Raw genomic sequence first — 17,873 nt, 5'->3', positions numbered from 1 at the left:
ATATATTTGGTTAGGGTTTAAGTACATTCTTTAATTTACAATTCATAAGCATTAGACTTGACTCAATTACAAGACTTAATCATACTTTAAAGTTGCAGATTGTGATCAACAAAGATTCTTTTGTGCTTTATCGACATAATCATACAGCTTAGAAAAAAACACTTGTATGGCATTACAGTATTACTGTATAAAAATATACAAAAATACTAATAAAACATATCACAATTACAATTATATGGATTAATAAAAACAAAGATATATAGATAATTAAGGCAAAAAAATAATTTGTATTATGACATATGTGCTATATAGTTTCAAGATATTTATCTAATCAGGAATGGCAGTCAAATAAACAGGTTTAATCAGATACAAAACCTTAATCAAAAACAACAAAAAACTCTATTTATTATGATCAAATAAAGTTTAATTAAATCAGAATTAAACTCCCGACTGAGCCTTGATTAACACAGTCAACAAAATATATAACTGTTAAAAATAAAACTTCAAAACAAGTACTAACTTAAAGCAGGGAAATGCACACTTTTGTTATAGAAGATACCAGAACTTAAGTATGGTTTTCCATATAAAAAATTAATACAGTACAAAAATTGCCTCATTATTAAAGTAATTTTAAATTTCTAGCAAACTTGCCCTATACAACATAAGAGGAAGCTTACAGTGTCTCCACATTTATAGCTACATTTATTGCCACTCTAGCCGGTACCTATTTCAAAGATTTACATAATATTACCTAAATTCAAAGCTTGTATTAACCCCTTCATAGTAAAACACCATTATAGTATAAACTGTATCATATAGTATATATTTATATGTTAAAATACTTAAGTTTAAATAACACCAACGCTCATTCTGATCATTCTGTCTAATGCATTAATTCTGCTGACCACCTAAAAAACAAAGAACATCTACAAATTTTTATTCTTCAACTAACGGTAAATAAAATAACCTGAGTCACTAATTAGATATTTTAGCAAACAACATTTTCCACTCTACTAACTTACTCTCTCAGCTTTTGTTATCTTTACGATGAATAATTAAGAAAACCAAACAGAATACTTTAACAACCGTGGAAAAAATTGTGTCGTTCAGATGGAATAGGTCATACAGTCAAGTAGTTTGTGTCACAAACCCTTTTCAAACAAATTATTATAGAATCACATCTGTGGCAATATTACCTATACTGCAAAGAACATCACAATGTAAAACTAAAAGCTTGAGTGAGTACTTTTTCACCAACTAAATCTTTTTTATTCATTCGTGAAATAAACGCTCGAGGCTGTTTCATGGCACCTGTCATAAAACCTACACTAAACGACTCTGTAGTATGAGATGCATAAAAATCCAAATAGACATTGTTTGGTTTCTTAATATAATTGTCACATTCGTTGTTAACATAGGTATTGTTACAACCACCATTGTCTTCTTTGGAAACATTAATTTTATTGGTTTTACTATCACAATTTTCATCTTGATTCTCATCTTCATCGTCACTAGTAATTGTCTCAGTTGCTTCAGTGGATCCTTTTAAAAGAAGGACACCACATAATTTAGGATGCATCACTTCTTTCAAATAAGGTGAACGAAGATATAAATCTTCTATTACGTTATTTAGATCAAAGATTTCCTCAGAAACAGATTTGTAGCAACTCTCAGAAACCTCTTTAGCTAAATTTGTTCTTATTAAATATTCCCCACAGCCCGATGTACAACAGCAAACAGATACATTATCACTGTATTTATATGACCAACATCCAGAGCCAAAGTGCGCTGCATGACCAATTCTCCCTGATTGTTTCATTACGATTCCTCCACTTGATATACCTGACACCATATTTAAATCAATGTCAACGCAGATCACACCAATTGTATCCTGAACGTGACTTTCATCATGTTCCTCCAGTTTCCGTTTTTTATTTTCATGCTCATCCTCGTTGCTTAAAATGCGTTTGTATTTCTCAAAATCAGTTAGAGCTTTTTTACTTATCATTGTCTTTTCTTCAACCACATTTAGATTATAGTACAATGCCTTTTCTTTAGCACCTTCACCTGCTAAAAGAATCGGTGCAATAAGACCGTTGTTTTGTCTTTCAAATTGATTATCAATTAAAATTTTCCCTGCTAGTTTAATAGGGTTTTTGACATTTCTCACACACCCTACACCAGCAAATTGACCGTTTGAAGATGACATAATACCAGCATCACACTCCACCGTTCCATTAACTGTTAAGTTTGAACCATATCCAGCATTAGTAAGTTCACTATCTTCTAACAGACTGCACACCTTTTCAACAACAGATACAGAATCATGTCCCTCAGTAAGAAGCTTCATCCCGAACTTGCATGCAGTTTTACATAGCTGTTTATACTGACTTTCTTTTCTAGTGCAATGATATCCAGCACCAAGATGGAGAGCAATAAATGTATTAGTTGTGCACATCTAAGCAAATCAAAGAAACGGTTACATAAGACTTACCGCAAAACCCGTTGTGAGCAGCCTGTATTTTACCCCACGATTTGCAGCTGACAGCATTGAGAAAACAATAGTTTCGGTAAGTAACGTAATCAGTTCCACATACAGCAGAATGAAAATTGGGGCATTTAAAATTACAGTTTGGCTCTAAAGTAAAGAAGTGACCTGATAAAATTTCCAGAAGTATAAGCACTTTCAGTAAGCATAAGACATATGAAGGATAAAAAAGCAAAAAACATTAATTTTTTACTAAGCATATTAACATTCTTGTTAATAAAAGTTCAGAGATTCTTTCACAAGAAAATAAAAGAAAGCTTACCGCAACATTTAACGTTTAGGAATTTATAAAATGTCAATTTACATTGAAATATTGTTTTAATTTTATGGTAAAAAATTTTATAGAATAAAGTCTTCTTTTTTTTGAGAATTTTTATTCCTTAAAATTGATACTTTTTTTAGATAAAAAGGGAAAAAAAGAAACAAAATCATTTATGTTTTATAGTAAACTAAAGCTGAAACATATTCCATATAAACGTTACTAATTCCCATGTCTTATTTCTATCCAAAGTCTAAACAACGTGATTTAGTCTTTGAGATAAAATACACAACCATTCTTGTAACTTTTAAAATACACAATAAAATGTGCGTGAGTAATTAGTTAGATATACATACAGCGAAAAAAAATTAAAAGATTTCTTAGTGGTGCTCCTATAATATTAAAAAACACAGTTTCTAAACAAAAAGTTTTAATTCCTTTTTTAAACCATCAAAATGCTTTCTTTAAAAACCACTGTTTAAAAAATAAAAAACAACAAAGAAAAAAAGCTTGACTAACTGCATGTTCTTTCACAAAGTTGTCTTGTCGCAAAGCTGTTTGGACTTCCATCGCATCCATAATATTGCTCACAGCGGTGCAGCTTGTAATTGTATGTGTAGAATGTTTTGCCACATCTTCTTGTAACATGTACCTGCTTGGTACATTGTTCCACTTTGCTCACTGAAGAAATATACATATTGAACACAAACCTTATTGAATCTTTCTAGGATAAATGTTATCGGTAAAAAGTTATACTGTTTTTACTTTCTTTTCAGGTTTAAGAAACTCATGTCAGAATTGGATGGAAGCAGACATAAAACTGAGCCAAAATATTGCAGACCTATATGTTGCAGATTTTGTTTAAAAGGGGATCTCATAATAACAACTTATTATTTCTATATACACAAGGTATTGTATCACATGTTGTTTTAAATAAATATATACATACAACATTTCCCATTGTATGCTTTCACAATCCTTCCTCCACTCTCGCAAGTTTTAATTGAAAGAAAGCAATCATTGGAGTATGTCAAACCATCTGTCCCGCATACATAATCATTATTTAAAATGCAGGAACGACTACAACGGGAGCCTAAAAAAAACGCAAATAAAGAAAGCCAAAACAGGAGTAAACAAACTCTAGCGCTGCAAATAAGTAAGTAAACGTGAAAAAAAATGTCAGGAAACATTTTGCAAATAACACTGCCACAAATTTGCGAATGGATACAAAAGTTAAAAAAAAGAATGGGGTGAAAAATAGATGTTTTCTAGTGAAAATATCATGTCAAGAAGTTTACGGTGTATCTTTAAGTTTAGGTAATTTTCATTCTTTCTATTTATGGCAAGGCATCCATAGCTAAGTAATAAATAAATCATCTTACAAAATTAAAAACTAAAAAAACTGCTTTTTCTAAAAATAGAGCAGGAAATGGATGCATGGTTAAACCCTAAATACATGCTAATATTAAAGGCAAAATATTGATAATTTATTTTGAAATATACCTTGACAAATGCCATCAGATACTTTAGTAATTTTGTCCCACGCCCAGCATGAAGATCTTCGAAGAACACAATAATTCTTGTACGTTTTCCCGTCACTACCACAGACTGGCTTGTACTCATCTGTGCAACTGATGCTGCAGGTTCGACCTAAAATAAATGCCTTAATTACTCTCTGTAAAATTCAAATCATATAAACATTAGAAATAACAGCAACATAGCAATTCTGGCATATGATCTTTTTACAATGGAGAAAGCAGATTTAATTTTAAATAGTAATTCTGTTAGGATCAATACGCTAAGATACAAATGCTTAAACGGCATTATATTTAAGCGATGCTTACACAATGACAAAAAACAAAACAAAGTTGTAATGATATTTATTTATTTATTGCAATAGAACCTTATACTGTAGGCAAAAAACTTAATGTACACCATCAACATACTTTTCACTTTCATTACAGGAGAACAGAAAGATGTTGTAAAAATAAAACTGACTTTTGACTAGTCTTAACGACAAAGATTTTAAAGGTCACGGTTGCTTTTAGTTCTGACTTACACTAGATTTGCCCCTGGCTGAAAAGCCCTATGGCGAAAAGCAAATCAAAACTTCTTTTAATACATGCTTATGATTTTGTTATGTTCTCCAAATAGATCTTTTTTTAAAAAACAAGAAAATAATTTTTTTAAATGCAGAACTGTCTGCCTTCAGGACCATATTTTTATAATTAAAGCTCATCAAAAAGTTTTTTTGTAAAGGTAATAAACAATTATCGTGAAGTTTACAAAAAAAATCAAAACAATTTGATTGTGAACACAGATAAGTAGTTATCTAGGCAACTTTCTGGAATTTTGCAAAATAGAGAGGTTAAATATTTGCCAGTAAAAAGAGTGGGATTGACCAAAGTAGGGGGTTGTTGTAAAAAGGGTTGGGTTGTTCTATATTCCAGAGTAAATTATTGCTTTTTAGATTACCTACTTCAATAAAGACAGATCATTTAATTTAGTCTTGAAAAAGCAATTGCTCATTTTTTGTATTGTTTTTGTTTGAAGCCAGTTTCTATTTAAGATAATAAGAAGAATGGGGTTTCTAATAATAGGGTTTTTTTTAAAAAAAATGGGGGTTCTTACCCCTCTGCCATCTATGCGGCAACTATGTTTTTAAGGAGAAAAAAAGCACTGCATACATAAATAACATTGAATACATGGTAGAAGACAATAACTGAACCAACACACTCCTTTATAGATGGACAAGTGTAAAAACGTTGAATTTAGAAACTGACATAATGCAATTTGTACCATAATATTTATTTCCATTAATACTGTAGTATGAAAGGATTACTAAACAGGTTGTTGACTTACCACATTTCCCTTCACAGTTTTGTTGAGAGTTAAAGTTATTTGCATTTCCTCCACATCCGCTGTATGTAAATGATTCGCAGCGCCCAGTAAATGAGTTGTAATAATATCTTCTTACTTTACGATTTCGGGTACAACTCTTTGATGACAATGGTAAAGTGCAAATACCTCTTAGTTTTGAGATAGAAACTAGATAAAAACAAATTAAAGTCAGATTACAACTTTTAGTATTTTAAAAATGTGATTTTTAAAGTATAAATCATAATTTTCATACGGCATTCTCCATCGTAAGCTTTTCTTATAAATATTTCTTCTTTACCACAATTTGCGTTTTGTAAAAGGCATTCGTTTTGATATGTGTTACCATCAGTACCACAGACAGGTTTACGTATTCTTCCACAGTTCTTTCTACAGCTTGTCTCTACATTAAAACAAGTGAAACATTAGTTATTGAATATATTTCTTTTAACAACTTAAAACTAGAAACAAAGAAATGAAAATTATATTATGACTTGAACACGCAAACACATAATTGTTTACAAGTATAAATCATATTAAACGTACTGCATTCTCCATCATAAGCTTTTCTTATAAATCTTTCTTCTTTACCACAATTTGCATTCTGTAAAAGGCATTCGTTTTGATATGTGTTACCATCAGTACCACAAACAGGTTTACGTATTCTTTCACAGTTCCTTCTACAGCTTTTCTCTACATAAAAACAAGTGAAACATTGGTTATTGATATATATATCTTTGAACAACATAAAACTAGAAATAAAATATTTTGTTTTTTATTCTATATTGTAATTATTTTTAATTGTTGCTATAGTAACATTTTAATGCTATTTTATTGTAATAAGAGCTTATAAAACAGACTTGTTCATATTTTAAATTAACTGAAGATGTCTTGACGTTCAAGATGACACATCTTACAAACTAAAAAAGTTTGTCTTTTTCCAAAATATAAACAAAATAATGAAAATTATATTATGACTTGAGCACGCAAACACATAATCGTTTACAAATATAAATCATATTAAACATACTGCATTCTCCATCATAAGCTTTTCTTATAAATCTCACTTCTTTACCACAATTTGCGTTTTGTAAAAGGCATTCGTTTTGGTATGTGTTACCATCAGTACCACACACAGGTTTACGTATTCTTCCACAGTTCTTTCTACAACTTGTGTCTACATAAAAAAAGTAAAAAATTGGTTAATGCATATAGTTTTGCCTCTCTGTAATTTCACTGAATTTCTTGCACAGGATTCCAAGACTTTCCCAGGCAATCTAGGCTGAAAATTTTTCACCTGCTACCTTCTCCAATACCAGGTAGAAAGGTAACAAAGTAACACTGATGCTATCAAACAAGTTTACACTAAAGATTTTAGAAACTATTGCACAATATCATTAAAATAATTTTTTAGTATAAAGTTTACAGGAAATACCTTCCGTAATTTTTTTTTTCAATTATAGCATTCTTACATATCATAAAAACAACAACAATTTTTTTAAAACAAAATTTGTTGATCAGCGATCAATTTTATAGGATGTGCTCTCGACAAATGATTAAAAGATTTTTGATAATGTCATTAATCTGTTGATTGGGAAATGGGTAGATTGGTTCAGCTTCAGGAAATTGGCCCAATTTCGGTGTCATTTGGCCCCTAGTTAGAGATGCAGGAGTTAGTGTCAGTTATTTTCACTTGTGTCCAAGTTATTAGGCTTCACTACACGTCCTACAATAGCTTCACTACTATTAATAATATTATAGACAATAGTCTTTGGAATGACAATATGTTTAAACAACTAATTAATAAAGATTTTTTTGGAAAACAAAAACTTAGGAAACATCCCCTTTGGAATGTGAAATTTGGTTCAGTATTTTCAGTCACATACAAATTAGCATTTTAATATAACAGATGGACAATGTGTATTTGCAGACATTATTTTCTCTTAAACAGTAAGATCATTTACCACAGCTTTTGTCGTATGACTTTATAATTTTTTGCGTATTGTCTCGTCTACAATTCTCTTTATCCAAATGGCATTCACTTGTGTATGTTTTGCCATCCGATCCGCAAATAGGTTGTCTTATATTGGGACAGGTACGATCACAGACTTCTAAAAAGATAAAATCAACTTGTAGAATTTGTAAAATTAGAAATTTTTTTTTCTGGTAACTATAAAAGATTTAAAAAAAATTATCATCCAGAAGAATGAAGAGTGGTGATAACTGTGGAAATATAGATACACTTACTAGAAAAAAATTAATTGTGCTTAACAGTATTGAGGGTCTAGTTTTCACTCATACTTTAATCTCTTCCATGACAGATGACTTTAAATTACCACAAAAAGAGCCTCAAGAAGTGCTGCAATCTTGTACATGAAACAAAGCAAAAAATTTCCACTACTACTTTTAACTTGAAAAAACTTTCAGTTCTTACCACAAGATGCGTAATATTTTAAAGTAATCTTTGAATCTCTACAAGTAATCATTGACAAAACACATTTGTTTGTGTATGTTCGACCATCACTACCACATACTGGTTGATATGTCTGTCTGCAATTCTTCTTACAGCTTTCTGTAAAACATATGTAAAATCAATGTTGAGAATAATGCATATGTCTTGTTATATTTATTATTCTTATATACATATTTTCTAAAAGCCTGGTAGATCTATAAGTTGAATGACATAATTCTCATGAAAGTTACACCATTTAAATCAGCCCCCTGTGAGCATAGCAAAGATGCCTCCATTTATTTGTAGATATGCTTTTAAATTTATACTCCATTGTAAATCATTTTAAATTTTATATTGTGTTACTTATTAACATTAAAATGGATTGTGTCTTGGTTGCAAAGGCCCAACTGTTGAAAATATTTTTTGCAATGTTTCAATGAAATATTTTTCTGCATTTTCTTGACTTAATAATAACAACGATAATTACTAAAAGTCTTGAAATAATCACTGCTTGCCTGCCGTACATAACAACATTTTTTTTAAAAAAACACATGGTGATTGTTACAAAGAAAATAGCATTTAAATAAAAGGTTCCTGTATTTTAAAATATTCCTGGCCACATTTCACTACTCCATTTTCTCCACCCATTTTTACCATTTTCACCATGATTATCATTCCTTTAGTTCCAACAATCTTTACAGAGATATAAAAACGAACATTGTACTTACTACACTGGCCATAGTGGGAAACTCTTAAATGTCGATTGCGAAGACATTTTTCTTCTTCAAAAGCACATTGACTTGCATATGTCTTCCCATCTGAGCCACAAATTAGTGACCTCTTGGTTGAACAGCGCTTTCCACATGTTTTTCCAGCTATAACAAACAATATACAAAGTTTAAGTTTTTATAAAAAGTTAAAGTAATTTAAAATAAAAATAAAAACAAACACTTGTCAAAATATATTTGTTAAAACTAATCCCAATTACAGTTCGACACAGCAAATTTCACAAAATTAAGACGTAGACAAAAGTGGTTGGAACTGTGGTGACAAAATTTGGTAATGATCAAGTCGTTATTTTAGTTAAGTAATGTGCAATAGTATTTTTTCCAAACAAAATCAGCAACAAAATTTTGTGTCACCACTTATTGACAGACTTATTGACAGACTACTTTTCAGTTGGAACATGAAAATTAGTTAATTTTCTATTATTTACAAAATCATTATAAGTTCAACTTTAGTTTGCTTACCCATGGTGCATTTTCCTGAATACTGTTTTTTTACATATGCTCGCTTGATGCAATTGAAGTATTTTAACATACACAGATTTGCATAAGTTTTCCCATCTGTACCACAAAGAGGTTCATATGTAATTGGGCAATATCTTCTACAATGAAGACCAATTCCTGGAAATAAAGTATATTTTCACAGTTAGATTTTATATTTTCATTTTTGCTTAAAACTTGGTGATGATAAAAATATCATGTAAGATGGCTATAAAGAAGCAATAAAGGCTTTAATATATATTACATAGTTCTCGAGTTCTCAAGTTATTATTAGCTCTGTACCTAGAGCATTGAGCACTCTGGTGCTATGTAGTACGATTGCTCGTGGCCTAGTAATGGGTTTCGATACCATCAACTACGAATCAAAGGATTCGTGGTTCAAATCCAATACAAGATCAGTTGATGATACTAAGAAACAAGCTTGTCCCAAGAGTGTTCTTGCCTTGGCTAACACTTCCCAACAGGAACTTCTGTACCTAGGTGATGTTGGGTAGTGAAGTGTTAATTGCAGGATAGGTTCTGCTTGGAAAAAAATTAGAGAGTTATTTCTCTTGTTGAGTAGCAGAGTCTTGTCGATTGAGTGTATGTTGCATGGTAATGAGACATTGGCACTGAATTAAGGAAGAACTTGACAGTTTAGAAAAAGAATGATATGAGAACAGTTTGCTAGATGTGTAGCATCATATAGCATTAGAAATGTTATGCAGATAGGAAGATTAAGTTTTTTGGTACATTAGAAATTGATAGAAGAGGATAATTAGGTAAGAAAGTGTAGAGAATTGTTGTTCTTAGGAAAAATATTCAGAGGTAGATTAAGACCACTTTTACACACAGGTGAGATGAAATCTCATTGGGGATGAAACTTGTCCCAGGATGAAACGAAAGGTTTTTTCTCGTGAGCCTCATCCCAGAATAAAATCAGCATATTTTCATCCAAAGGATAAGTGATCCCATCAATACGGGAAGAAACATTGATTTTGCTAACTTTGCGTATCATAATTTAAAGTAATTTTTTTATGAGATTACATCCCTGTCTTTAAGACAGGAATGAACTCATCCTGGGATGAGATTCTACATGGAAACAGACATGGGAAATGCATGTTAAGTCGATGATGATGATGATGATGATGATGATGATGATGATGATGATGATGATGATGATGATGATGATGATGATGATGATGATGATGATGATGATGATGATGATGATGATGATGATGATGATGATGATGATGATGATGATGATGATGATGATGATGATGATGATGATGATGATGATGATGATGATGATGATGATGATGATGATGATGATGATGATGATGATGATGATGATGATGATGATGATGATGATGATGATGATGATGATGATGATGATGATGATGATGATGATGATGATGATGATGATGATGATGATGATGATGATGATGATGATGATGATGATGATGATGATGATGATGATGATGATGATGATGATGATGATGATGATGATGATGATGATGATGATGATGATGATGATGATGATGATGATGATGATGATGATGATGATGATGATGATGATGATGATGATGATGATGATGATGATGATGATGATGATGATGATGATGATGATGATGATGATGATGATGATGATGATGATGATGATGATGATGATGATGATGATGATGATGATGATGATGATGATGATGATGATGATGATGATGATGATGATGATGATGATGATGATGATGATGATGATGATGATGATGATGATGATGATGATGATGATGATGATGATGATGATGATGATGATGATGATGATGATGATGATGATGATGATGATGATGATGATGATGATGATGATGATGATGATGATGATGATGATGATGATGATGATGATGATGATGATGATGATGATGATGATGATGATGATGATGATGATGATGATGATGATGATGATGATGATGATGATGATGATGATGATGATGATGATGATGATGATGATGATGATGATGATGATGATGATGATGATGATGATGATGATGATGATGATGATGATGATGATGATGATGATGATGATGATGATGATGATGATGATGATGATGATGATGATGATGATGATGATGATGATGATGATGATGATGATGATGATGATGATGATGATGATGATGATGATGATGATGATGATGATGATGATGATGATGATGATGATGATGATGATGATGATGATGATGATGATGATGATGATGATGATGATGATGATGATGATGATGATGATGATGATGATGATGATGATGATGATGATGATGATGATGATGATGATGATGATGATGATGATGATGATGATGATGATGATGATGATGATGATGATGATGATGATGATGATGATGATGATGATGATGATGATGATGATGATGATGATGATGATGATGATGATGATGATGATGATGATGATGATGATGATGATGATGATGATGATGATGATGATGATGATGATGATGATGATGATGATGATGATGATGATGATGATGATGATGATGATGATGATGATGATGATGATGATGATGATGATGATGATGATGATGATGATGATGATGATGATGATGATGATGATGATGATGATGATGATGATGATGATGATGATGATGATGATGATGATGATGATGATGATGATGATGATGATGATGATGATGATGATGATGATGATGATGATGATGATGATGATGATGATGATGATGATGATGATGATGATGATGATGATGATGATGATGATGATGATGATGATGATGATGATGATGATGATGATGATGATGATGATGATGATGATGATGATGATGATGATGATGATGATGATGATGATGATGATGATGATGATGATGATGATGATGATGATGATGATGATGATGATGATGATGATGATGATGATGATGATGATGATGATGATGATGATGATGATGATGATGATGATGATGATGATGATGATGATGATGATGATGATGATGATGATGATGATGATGATGATGATGATGATGATGATGATGATGATGATGATGATGATGATGATGATGATGATGATGATGATGATGATGATGATGATGATGATGATGATGATGATGATGATGATGATGATGATGATGATGATGATGATGATGATGATGATGATGATGATGATGATGATGATGATGATGATGATGATGATGATGATGATGATGATGATGATGATGATGATGATGATGATGATGATGATGATGATGATGATGATGATGATGATGATGATGATGATGATGATGATGATGATGATGATGATGATGATGATGATGATGATGATGATGATGATGATGATGATGATGATGATGATGATGATGATGATGATGATGATGATGATGATGATGATGATGATGATGATGATGATGATGATGATGATGATGATGATGATGATGATGATGATGATGATGATGATGATGATGATGATGATGATGATGATGATGATGATGATGATGATGATGATGATGATGATGATGAAAATAAGTATAAGGTATAAGGCATATATAATGCATTTCATTACACATGGAGACATTCTATTACACATGGAGACACTTTTAATTTAAAATGTAGCCTTTATTACATTGACACTCTGCAATTGCCAACTTGAATGCTGGTATCTCAAAAAAAATAACTTGACAATTTGTTGCTGACATATAAAATCTCAATTAGAAATGCATGTTAGTGGAATGTTGTTTTAAAATTTATCATTTTTTAAAAGATAATTTAGATAACATATGTAAAGTGACAAAAAAAACATTTAACAGTAAAGTTAGTAATACTTACCACATGGTCCATTGTATGCCAAATGCAAATTTCCCCCCAATTGGCATCTGGCTTTGACCAGATTACAACTATTCAAATAAGTTTTCCCATTGCTACCACACACTTCTTGAGGTGTAAAAGGACAGATTAGGTTCGGATTACATTGCTCAACTAAATGAAAAAAATATAACGTAATAAAATATATTATAAATATAGCTACAGTACAGTCTAAATGTAATCTACCACAGATGTGAAACTCGCATGAATAGTACTCAGAACAATAACATTGCGATAGCTTTTGTTTTTTAAGAAAATAATTGCCTCGCTGATAAACAATGATAATGATAATTTGCTGATAAAAATGCATTTAATTAACGCGAATTAAGAATATGTGATATCACACGAAGCAAAAATTATGGCAACAGCTGAGTCCACAGTCCTCTATTATAAGGCGGTTTGGAAATTAAAATAAAACTTTTTGTTGTTTGGAAAAGCAATGTTAAAAAAAGAAATATTAAAAAAAAAGAAAAAGTGCTTTCAGTGAATTTTTCACTTGGATTAGAGTATAAAGCTGATATAAAATTTATCAATCTTAAAAAAGATTGCTGAAAAGGTTCTCCTTTCAGCAATCTAACTGTTGAGCTATGGTCTGAAGAGAAGGAAATAGTAGAAATTTTGTAAAAAAAGATTGTATCTTAATGTTTTTTAGGCTTTTATATTTAAAAAGTCGCCAAATTAACAATAATTTAATTAACGAGTCATGAAATTATTAGTCCTAAAATTAACACTGCATTTAATTAACGGTCATTAAATTAACGCAAATTTTGAAATACCGCGTTAATTTCATGAATCGTTAATTTCATGGAATAAGGTATGCTAAGCTTCCTAACATTTTTAGGATTAATTATCACAGAAAAAAATAAAGTGTCCAGCCACTGCTGGTCTCATTCAAAAAATTGAATTGACTCAGTGGTACTTTATAAGTATAAAATCGAAGGTAAATACATCTGTGACTACTGGGATGCACTCAATACAACTTATGCTTACTATAACAACGCTATGAGCAATTTGGAAAATCTTCAAAGGCATGGTTCCAAACCTTAGTTCCAACAAAATATAAGTATATATCTATTAACCCACGTCTTGGTAGGAAATGTTTATTACCATCTCACAACCACATTTTACCAAACAACTCTTAAAAGGTGAGATCAATACTACATGGGATGAACACTAATCATAGGGCTCTCTGCAAATAGAAGGGTGGATTCAAACTCACTCTTACATAGGGTTGGATGTGCTAAAAGATAAGGTGTCTGCTGCCTTTTCTCCTTTATAGAGTGGCATGTATGGTAATTAAAGACGGCCATTTTAGATGGTCATCTTGAAGCATCACTCCAAAAGATATCAAAAGTAAGCATATATGTCTTTATAAAATTATATTTAATAAAGAAATGACAAATCCTGCCAAACCTAAGGTATGAGGTCTGTTAGTGTATGATTTGATGCAGTATATGTAATAAACAAAATGTGCCAAGATTGAAAAACTCATTGTATTTATTTTCCCTCCAAAAATGAAAAATGAGATAAATTACACCAAAAAATATCTAAAAAAAACCTTGACATGCTTCACACTACACCAGCCACCAACACTCCTGTTGCACCTTATTAGTTCCAGGGTGACGAGTCATGATTTTATTATTTCAGCTCAGCAGGAGAACAGGATTTATTGTAATTTAAAGTTTTTAAATTTTACAAGAGCTTTGCCGTAATGTAACATTGATTTGCATAAAAAATCAAATGTTTGGCTACTAACAGACGCAGTTGTACTTAGTGTATGAATTCTAAAATTTGCATGTTTCCATAAATTCTGATGCTTAATACACCTTTACGATAATTCAATTGTTTTCCTACACGCCTCTCCATCATATTACATATCGGAAAAAGGGAGGTAAAAAACGTGTTTTTATGAGAGATGTGGCACCATAGATTAGTGGTTATAGCTCTCGTACTCTGTGCGGGAGACCGGGGTTCGATTCCTCTTGACGGCGATTCAACATGGGCGAGTGAATGTTACCATAGCCCCGGGTTAACCCAAGCCATGTGAGGGAAATTAGGAAGATGGCACACTGTGTGGGCCGTTGGATGTTGCCGGGAGTTGTCTAGTAGAGCGCGGGCTCTAATTGGGTCTGCGTAGCTCAAAATGAGCATTAAATACTCTAGGACTCTCCATCTACGCCATGGCCCCTCCTGGAAATAATAGACAGGGTATATCCCTCGATATTTGTGAGGCTAGCCATGTAAAATATGCACATCTATCTATCTATCTATCTACAGATTGTTAGAGGCGAAATCGTGTTTTCTCCAGTTTTATACCTCCTTTTGTATTAATTTCTTTTAAATTTTCAGGAAATGTTAAATTATGTGTACTTTTCATTAAAAACAAAACGCGGCGAGAAAAGTTATTACGAAAGAACTTAATAAGTGTGATGTTTACTGTTTACCTCCATCGATTGCAGAATTAGCTGCGATGGAGTGTTAGTATATCTGAATTATCGTAAGGGTGTTTTTGTTCTGCCCGTATTGCCAAAAAGGCCTGTTTACAACCGGGACAGCCGGTTTATGTACGCATGGTCCGATTATGTTTTTTTGCACTGGTTACGTCGTGGTGACCGGATTATGAACGCTGATATAATGGCTGGCCAGGCAGACTGTGATTGGCATTTTCATCGAACTTTTGTTAATTAAACATTCTTTGGAAAATAGAACACCCCAAAAACTAGACATGGCGAAAGAAAAAAGTATCGATGTAATTCTTAGTATAAACTACTCTTGTAGTAAATACATTACAAATACATACAACATACTTCAATATACTTCGAAGTAACTAAATTTCATGGAACCTAAATTATTTCTTTTTGCGGGAATTAAGTTTGGTGAAAAGTTATTAAACTTGTGAATCCCAAAATTTAGTATTTGCCACAAAATTTTGTTTCATTTGAGAACAACAACAACATTGCTACCAGGGCTATTTGCTTGTCAGAAGTGATGACAAATGATATAAAAGTGATTGGCCCGATTATATTTGTTCTATAAGTCTCGAATAATATTTGACTGTCATACGCCGGCCTTCCCCGATTAATTGCGTTCTATAATAAGTGAGAAATAATATAAAAATGTTATACCTAAGCCGGACGGCCCCGATTACGTTCGTTCTATAAGTGTCAAATAATATTTGACTGTCATACATAAGTCGGCCTGCCCCGATTATGTTCATTCTATAATAAGTGAGAAATAATATTAGACTGTCGTATATAAACTGGCCTGTCCTGATTATGTTGCCCTGATTATGTATATTCTGACCTGTTCTTAATTGGGGCAAGCTGCTGTACTTAATCAGGTTAATTATCCGGGCAGAACATTTTCACATATGTTAATCACTTTTGTTAAAAATGATTAGAAAATTTCAAGCATGTTACAATCCAGATCCGAGAAGTTGACGTAAAAGTATTCTGCACTCATATCGCCACCCTAGCCAGTTTAGTGAACTTTGTATAAAATGTGCAAACCTGAAAGTACTCTTCAAAACCACCAGAAACATTCTATTCCTAACCACTTGCCGCCACTTTCGTTCTTAGAGGAGTGTAAAAACGGAATCCGACGGGTTAGAGCAGCCCGTTTTTTTCGGACCCATAATTTTTCGGGGACTGTAGAGTTCCGGGGAGTTGGCATGACGATAAGGGTCGAGCCAAAACACAGTTACCCCAAATCATGTAAAAGTGCACTCCCTTGATCGAGCAAGGAGTAAAACATTGGTAAACGTCGTACATGCGGACTACAGCCTATCGACGTTAAAACTTTATTTCTAATTCTTATCAAAACTCTCAATGGTCAATGTTTCCAGAGGATTAAAAAAGTAAAAAAATATACTAACTCCGCTTTCCATTCAACACCACACAAAAAACGACAAGGATTGCAACAATCAATTTTAACATGATGTCCTACCAAATATCAGTGTTTTTTAAAAAGTTTCTCTTCTAGAAATATATTTTTCTTATTTTGTGGTTTATTAAGACTTTTAATCGTCCGCAATGTTTATCATTACATACTCAAAAACAGTTCAGTTTATTTGTGTTAAACAGAAGGAAAAATACTGTACCATTGTTTCATCCTTAGTTTATGTTAAAAACACTCATTTTTGAAATGAGAGACTTGGAACAAAATAGTTTTTTTCGAGTACTATTTACTGTATTTCCGTAGTTACCATGACTTCAGTATATCCTGCTAATATGACACATTAATTGATAAATGTATTTCCTCTAATTCTATCGACACGAACTTTAACATTACCCTGTCTGATAAACACCCAAGACTAATAGAAGTGTCTTTTGAGTATGGATCGTAATACATTTTTTCGTTTTTCTTCTTTTATTTGATGTACGTTATAATAAAGTGTATAACCAAACTTTTTCGATAAATTCACAATCGATAAAAAACTGTGCGAAAGATTTTTGTTTCATGTAATTGGAAAGTTTTTTGCCGTTTTTTTAAGACCGAGACTACAACCAAAGTCAAAACTGATTAGGATATTGTATTTCTTTGAAACAGTCCCTGCACCCACACTCGACGCTGCTGAAGCAGCCACTTACCTTAAAAACTAACTTCATTCCC

The 17,873-nt window shown here is 32.1% G+C and overlaps 1 protein-coding gene across 2 annotated transcripts; it reads right to left on the bottom strand.

Annotated features, from left to right (window-relative positions):
* Window positions 1-63: 63 nt before the first annotated feature.
* On the bottom strand, window positions 64-17,216 carry LOC130636652 (serine protease inhibitor dipetalogastin-like). 2 transcript variants are annotated; one of them, XM_057446449.1, is made up of 15 exons: window positions 17,137-17,216; window positions 13,227-13,376; window positions 9,387-9,542; window positions 8,865-9,011; window positions 8,119-8,256; window positions 7,649-7,795; window positions 6,715-6,861; window positions 6,231-6,377; window positions 5,941-6,087; window positions 5,670-5,855; window positions 4,311-4,457; window positions 3,757-3,900; window positions 3,327-3,488; window positions 2,495-2,638; window positions 64-908 (listed from the first exon to the last, which is right to left on the bottom strand). In XM_057446449.1, exons 1-15 carry the CDS (start codon window positions 17,195-17,197, stop codon window positions 892-894), a joined length of 2,040 nt encoding a protein of 679 aa, XP_057302432.1. In that variant the 5' UTR covers window positions 17,198-17,216; the 3' UTR covers window positions 64-891. The 2 variants fall into 2 exon arrangements, with proteins under 2 accessions (XP_057302432.1, XP_057302440.1); XM_057446457.1 differs by lacking the exon at window positions 17,137-17,216 and adding an exon at window positions 16,772-16,840 and having other exon boundaries at window positions 66-908.
* Between the last annotated feature and the right edge of the window lie 657 nt (window positions 17,217-17,873).

This window comes from Hydractinia symbiolongicarpus, chromosome 1 (genome assembly GCF_029227915.1).
Source record: "Hydractinia symbiolongicarpus strain clone_291-10 chromosome 1, HSymV2.1, whole genome shotgun sequence".
Classification (NCBI taxonomy): Eukaryota; Metazoa; Cnidaria; class Hydrozoa; order Anthoathecata; family Hydractiniidae; genus Hydractinia; species Hydractinia symbiolongicarpus.
Note: the sequence above shows the minus strand (reverse complement) of the source record. Positions and strands in the feature narration are given on the sequence as shown.

Excerpts from the sequence above, each read along its gene's own strand:
- LOC130636652 (XM_057446449.1), bottom strand. The coding sequence starts at position 17,197 with ATGTTAAAATTGATTGTTGCAATCCTTGTCGTTTTTTGTGTGGTGTTG. Across the intron at positions 4,458-5,669 it reads AAACTGTGAAGGGAAATGTG|GTCGAACCTGCAGCATCAGT; the intron begins GTAAGTCAACAA and ends CATTTATTTTAG. Across the intron at positions 3,489-3,756 it reads AGCATACAATGGGAAATGTT|TGAGCAAAGTGGAACAATGT; the intron begins GTATGTATATAT and ends ATATTTCTTCAG.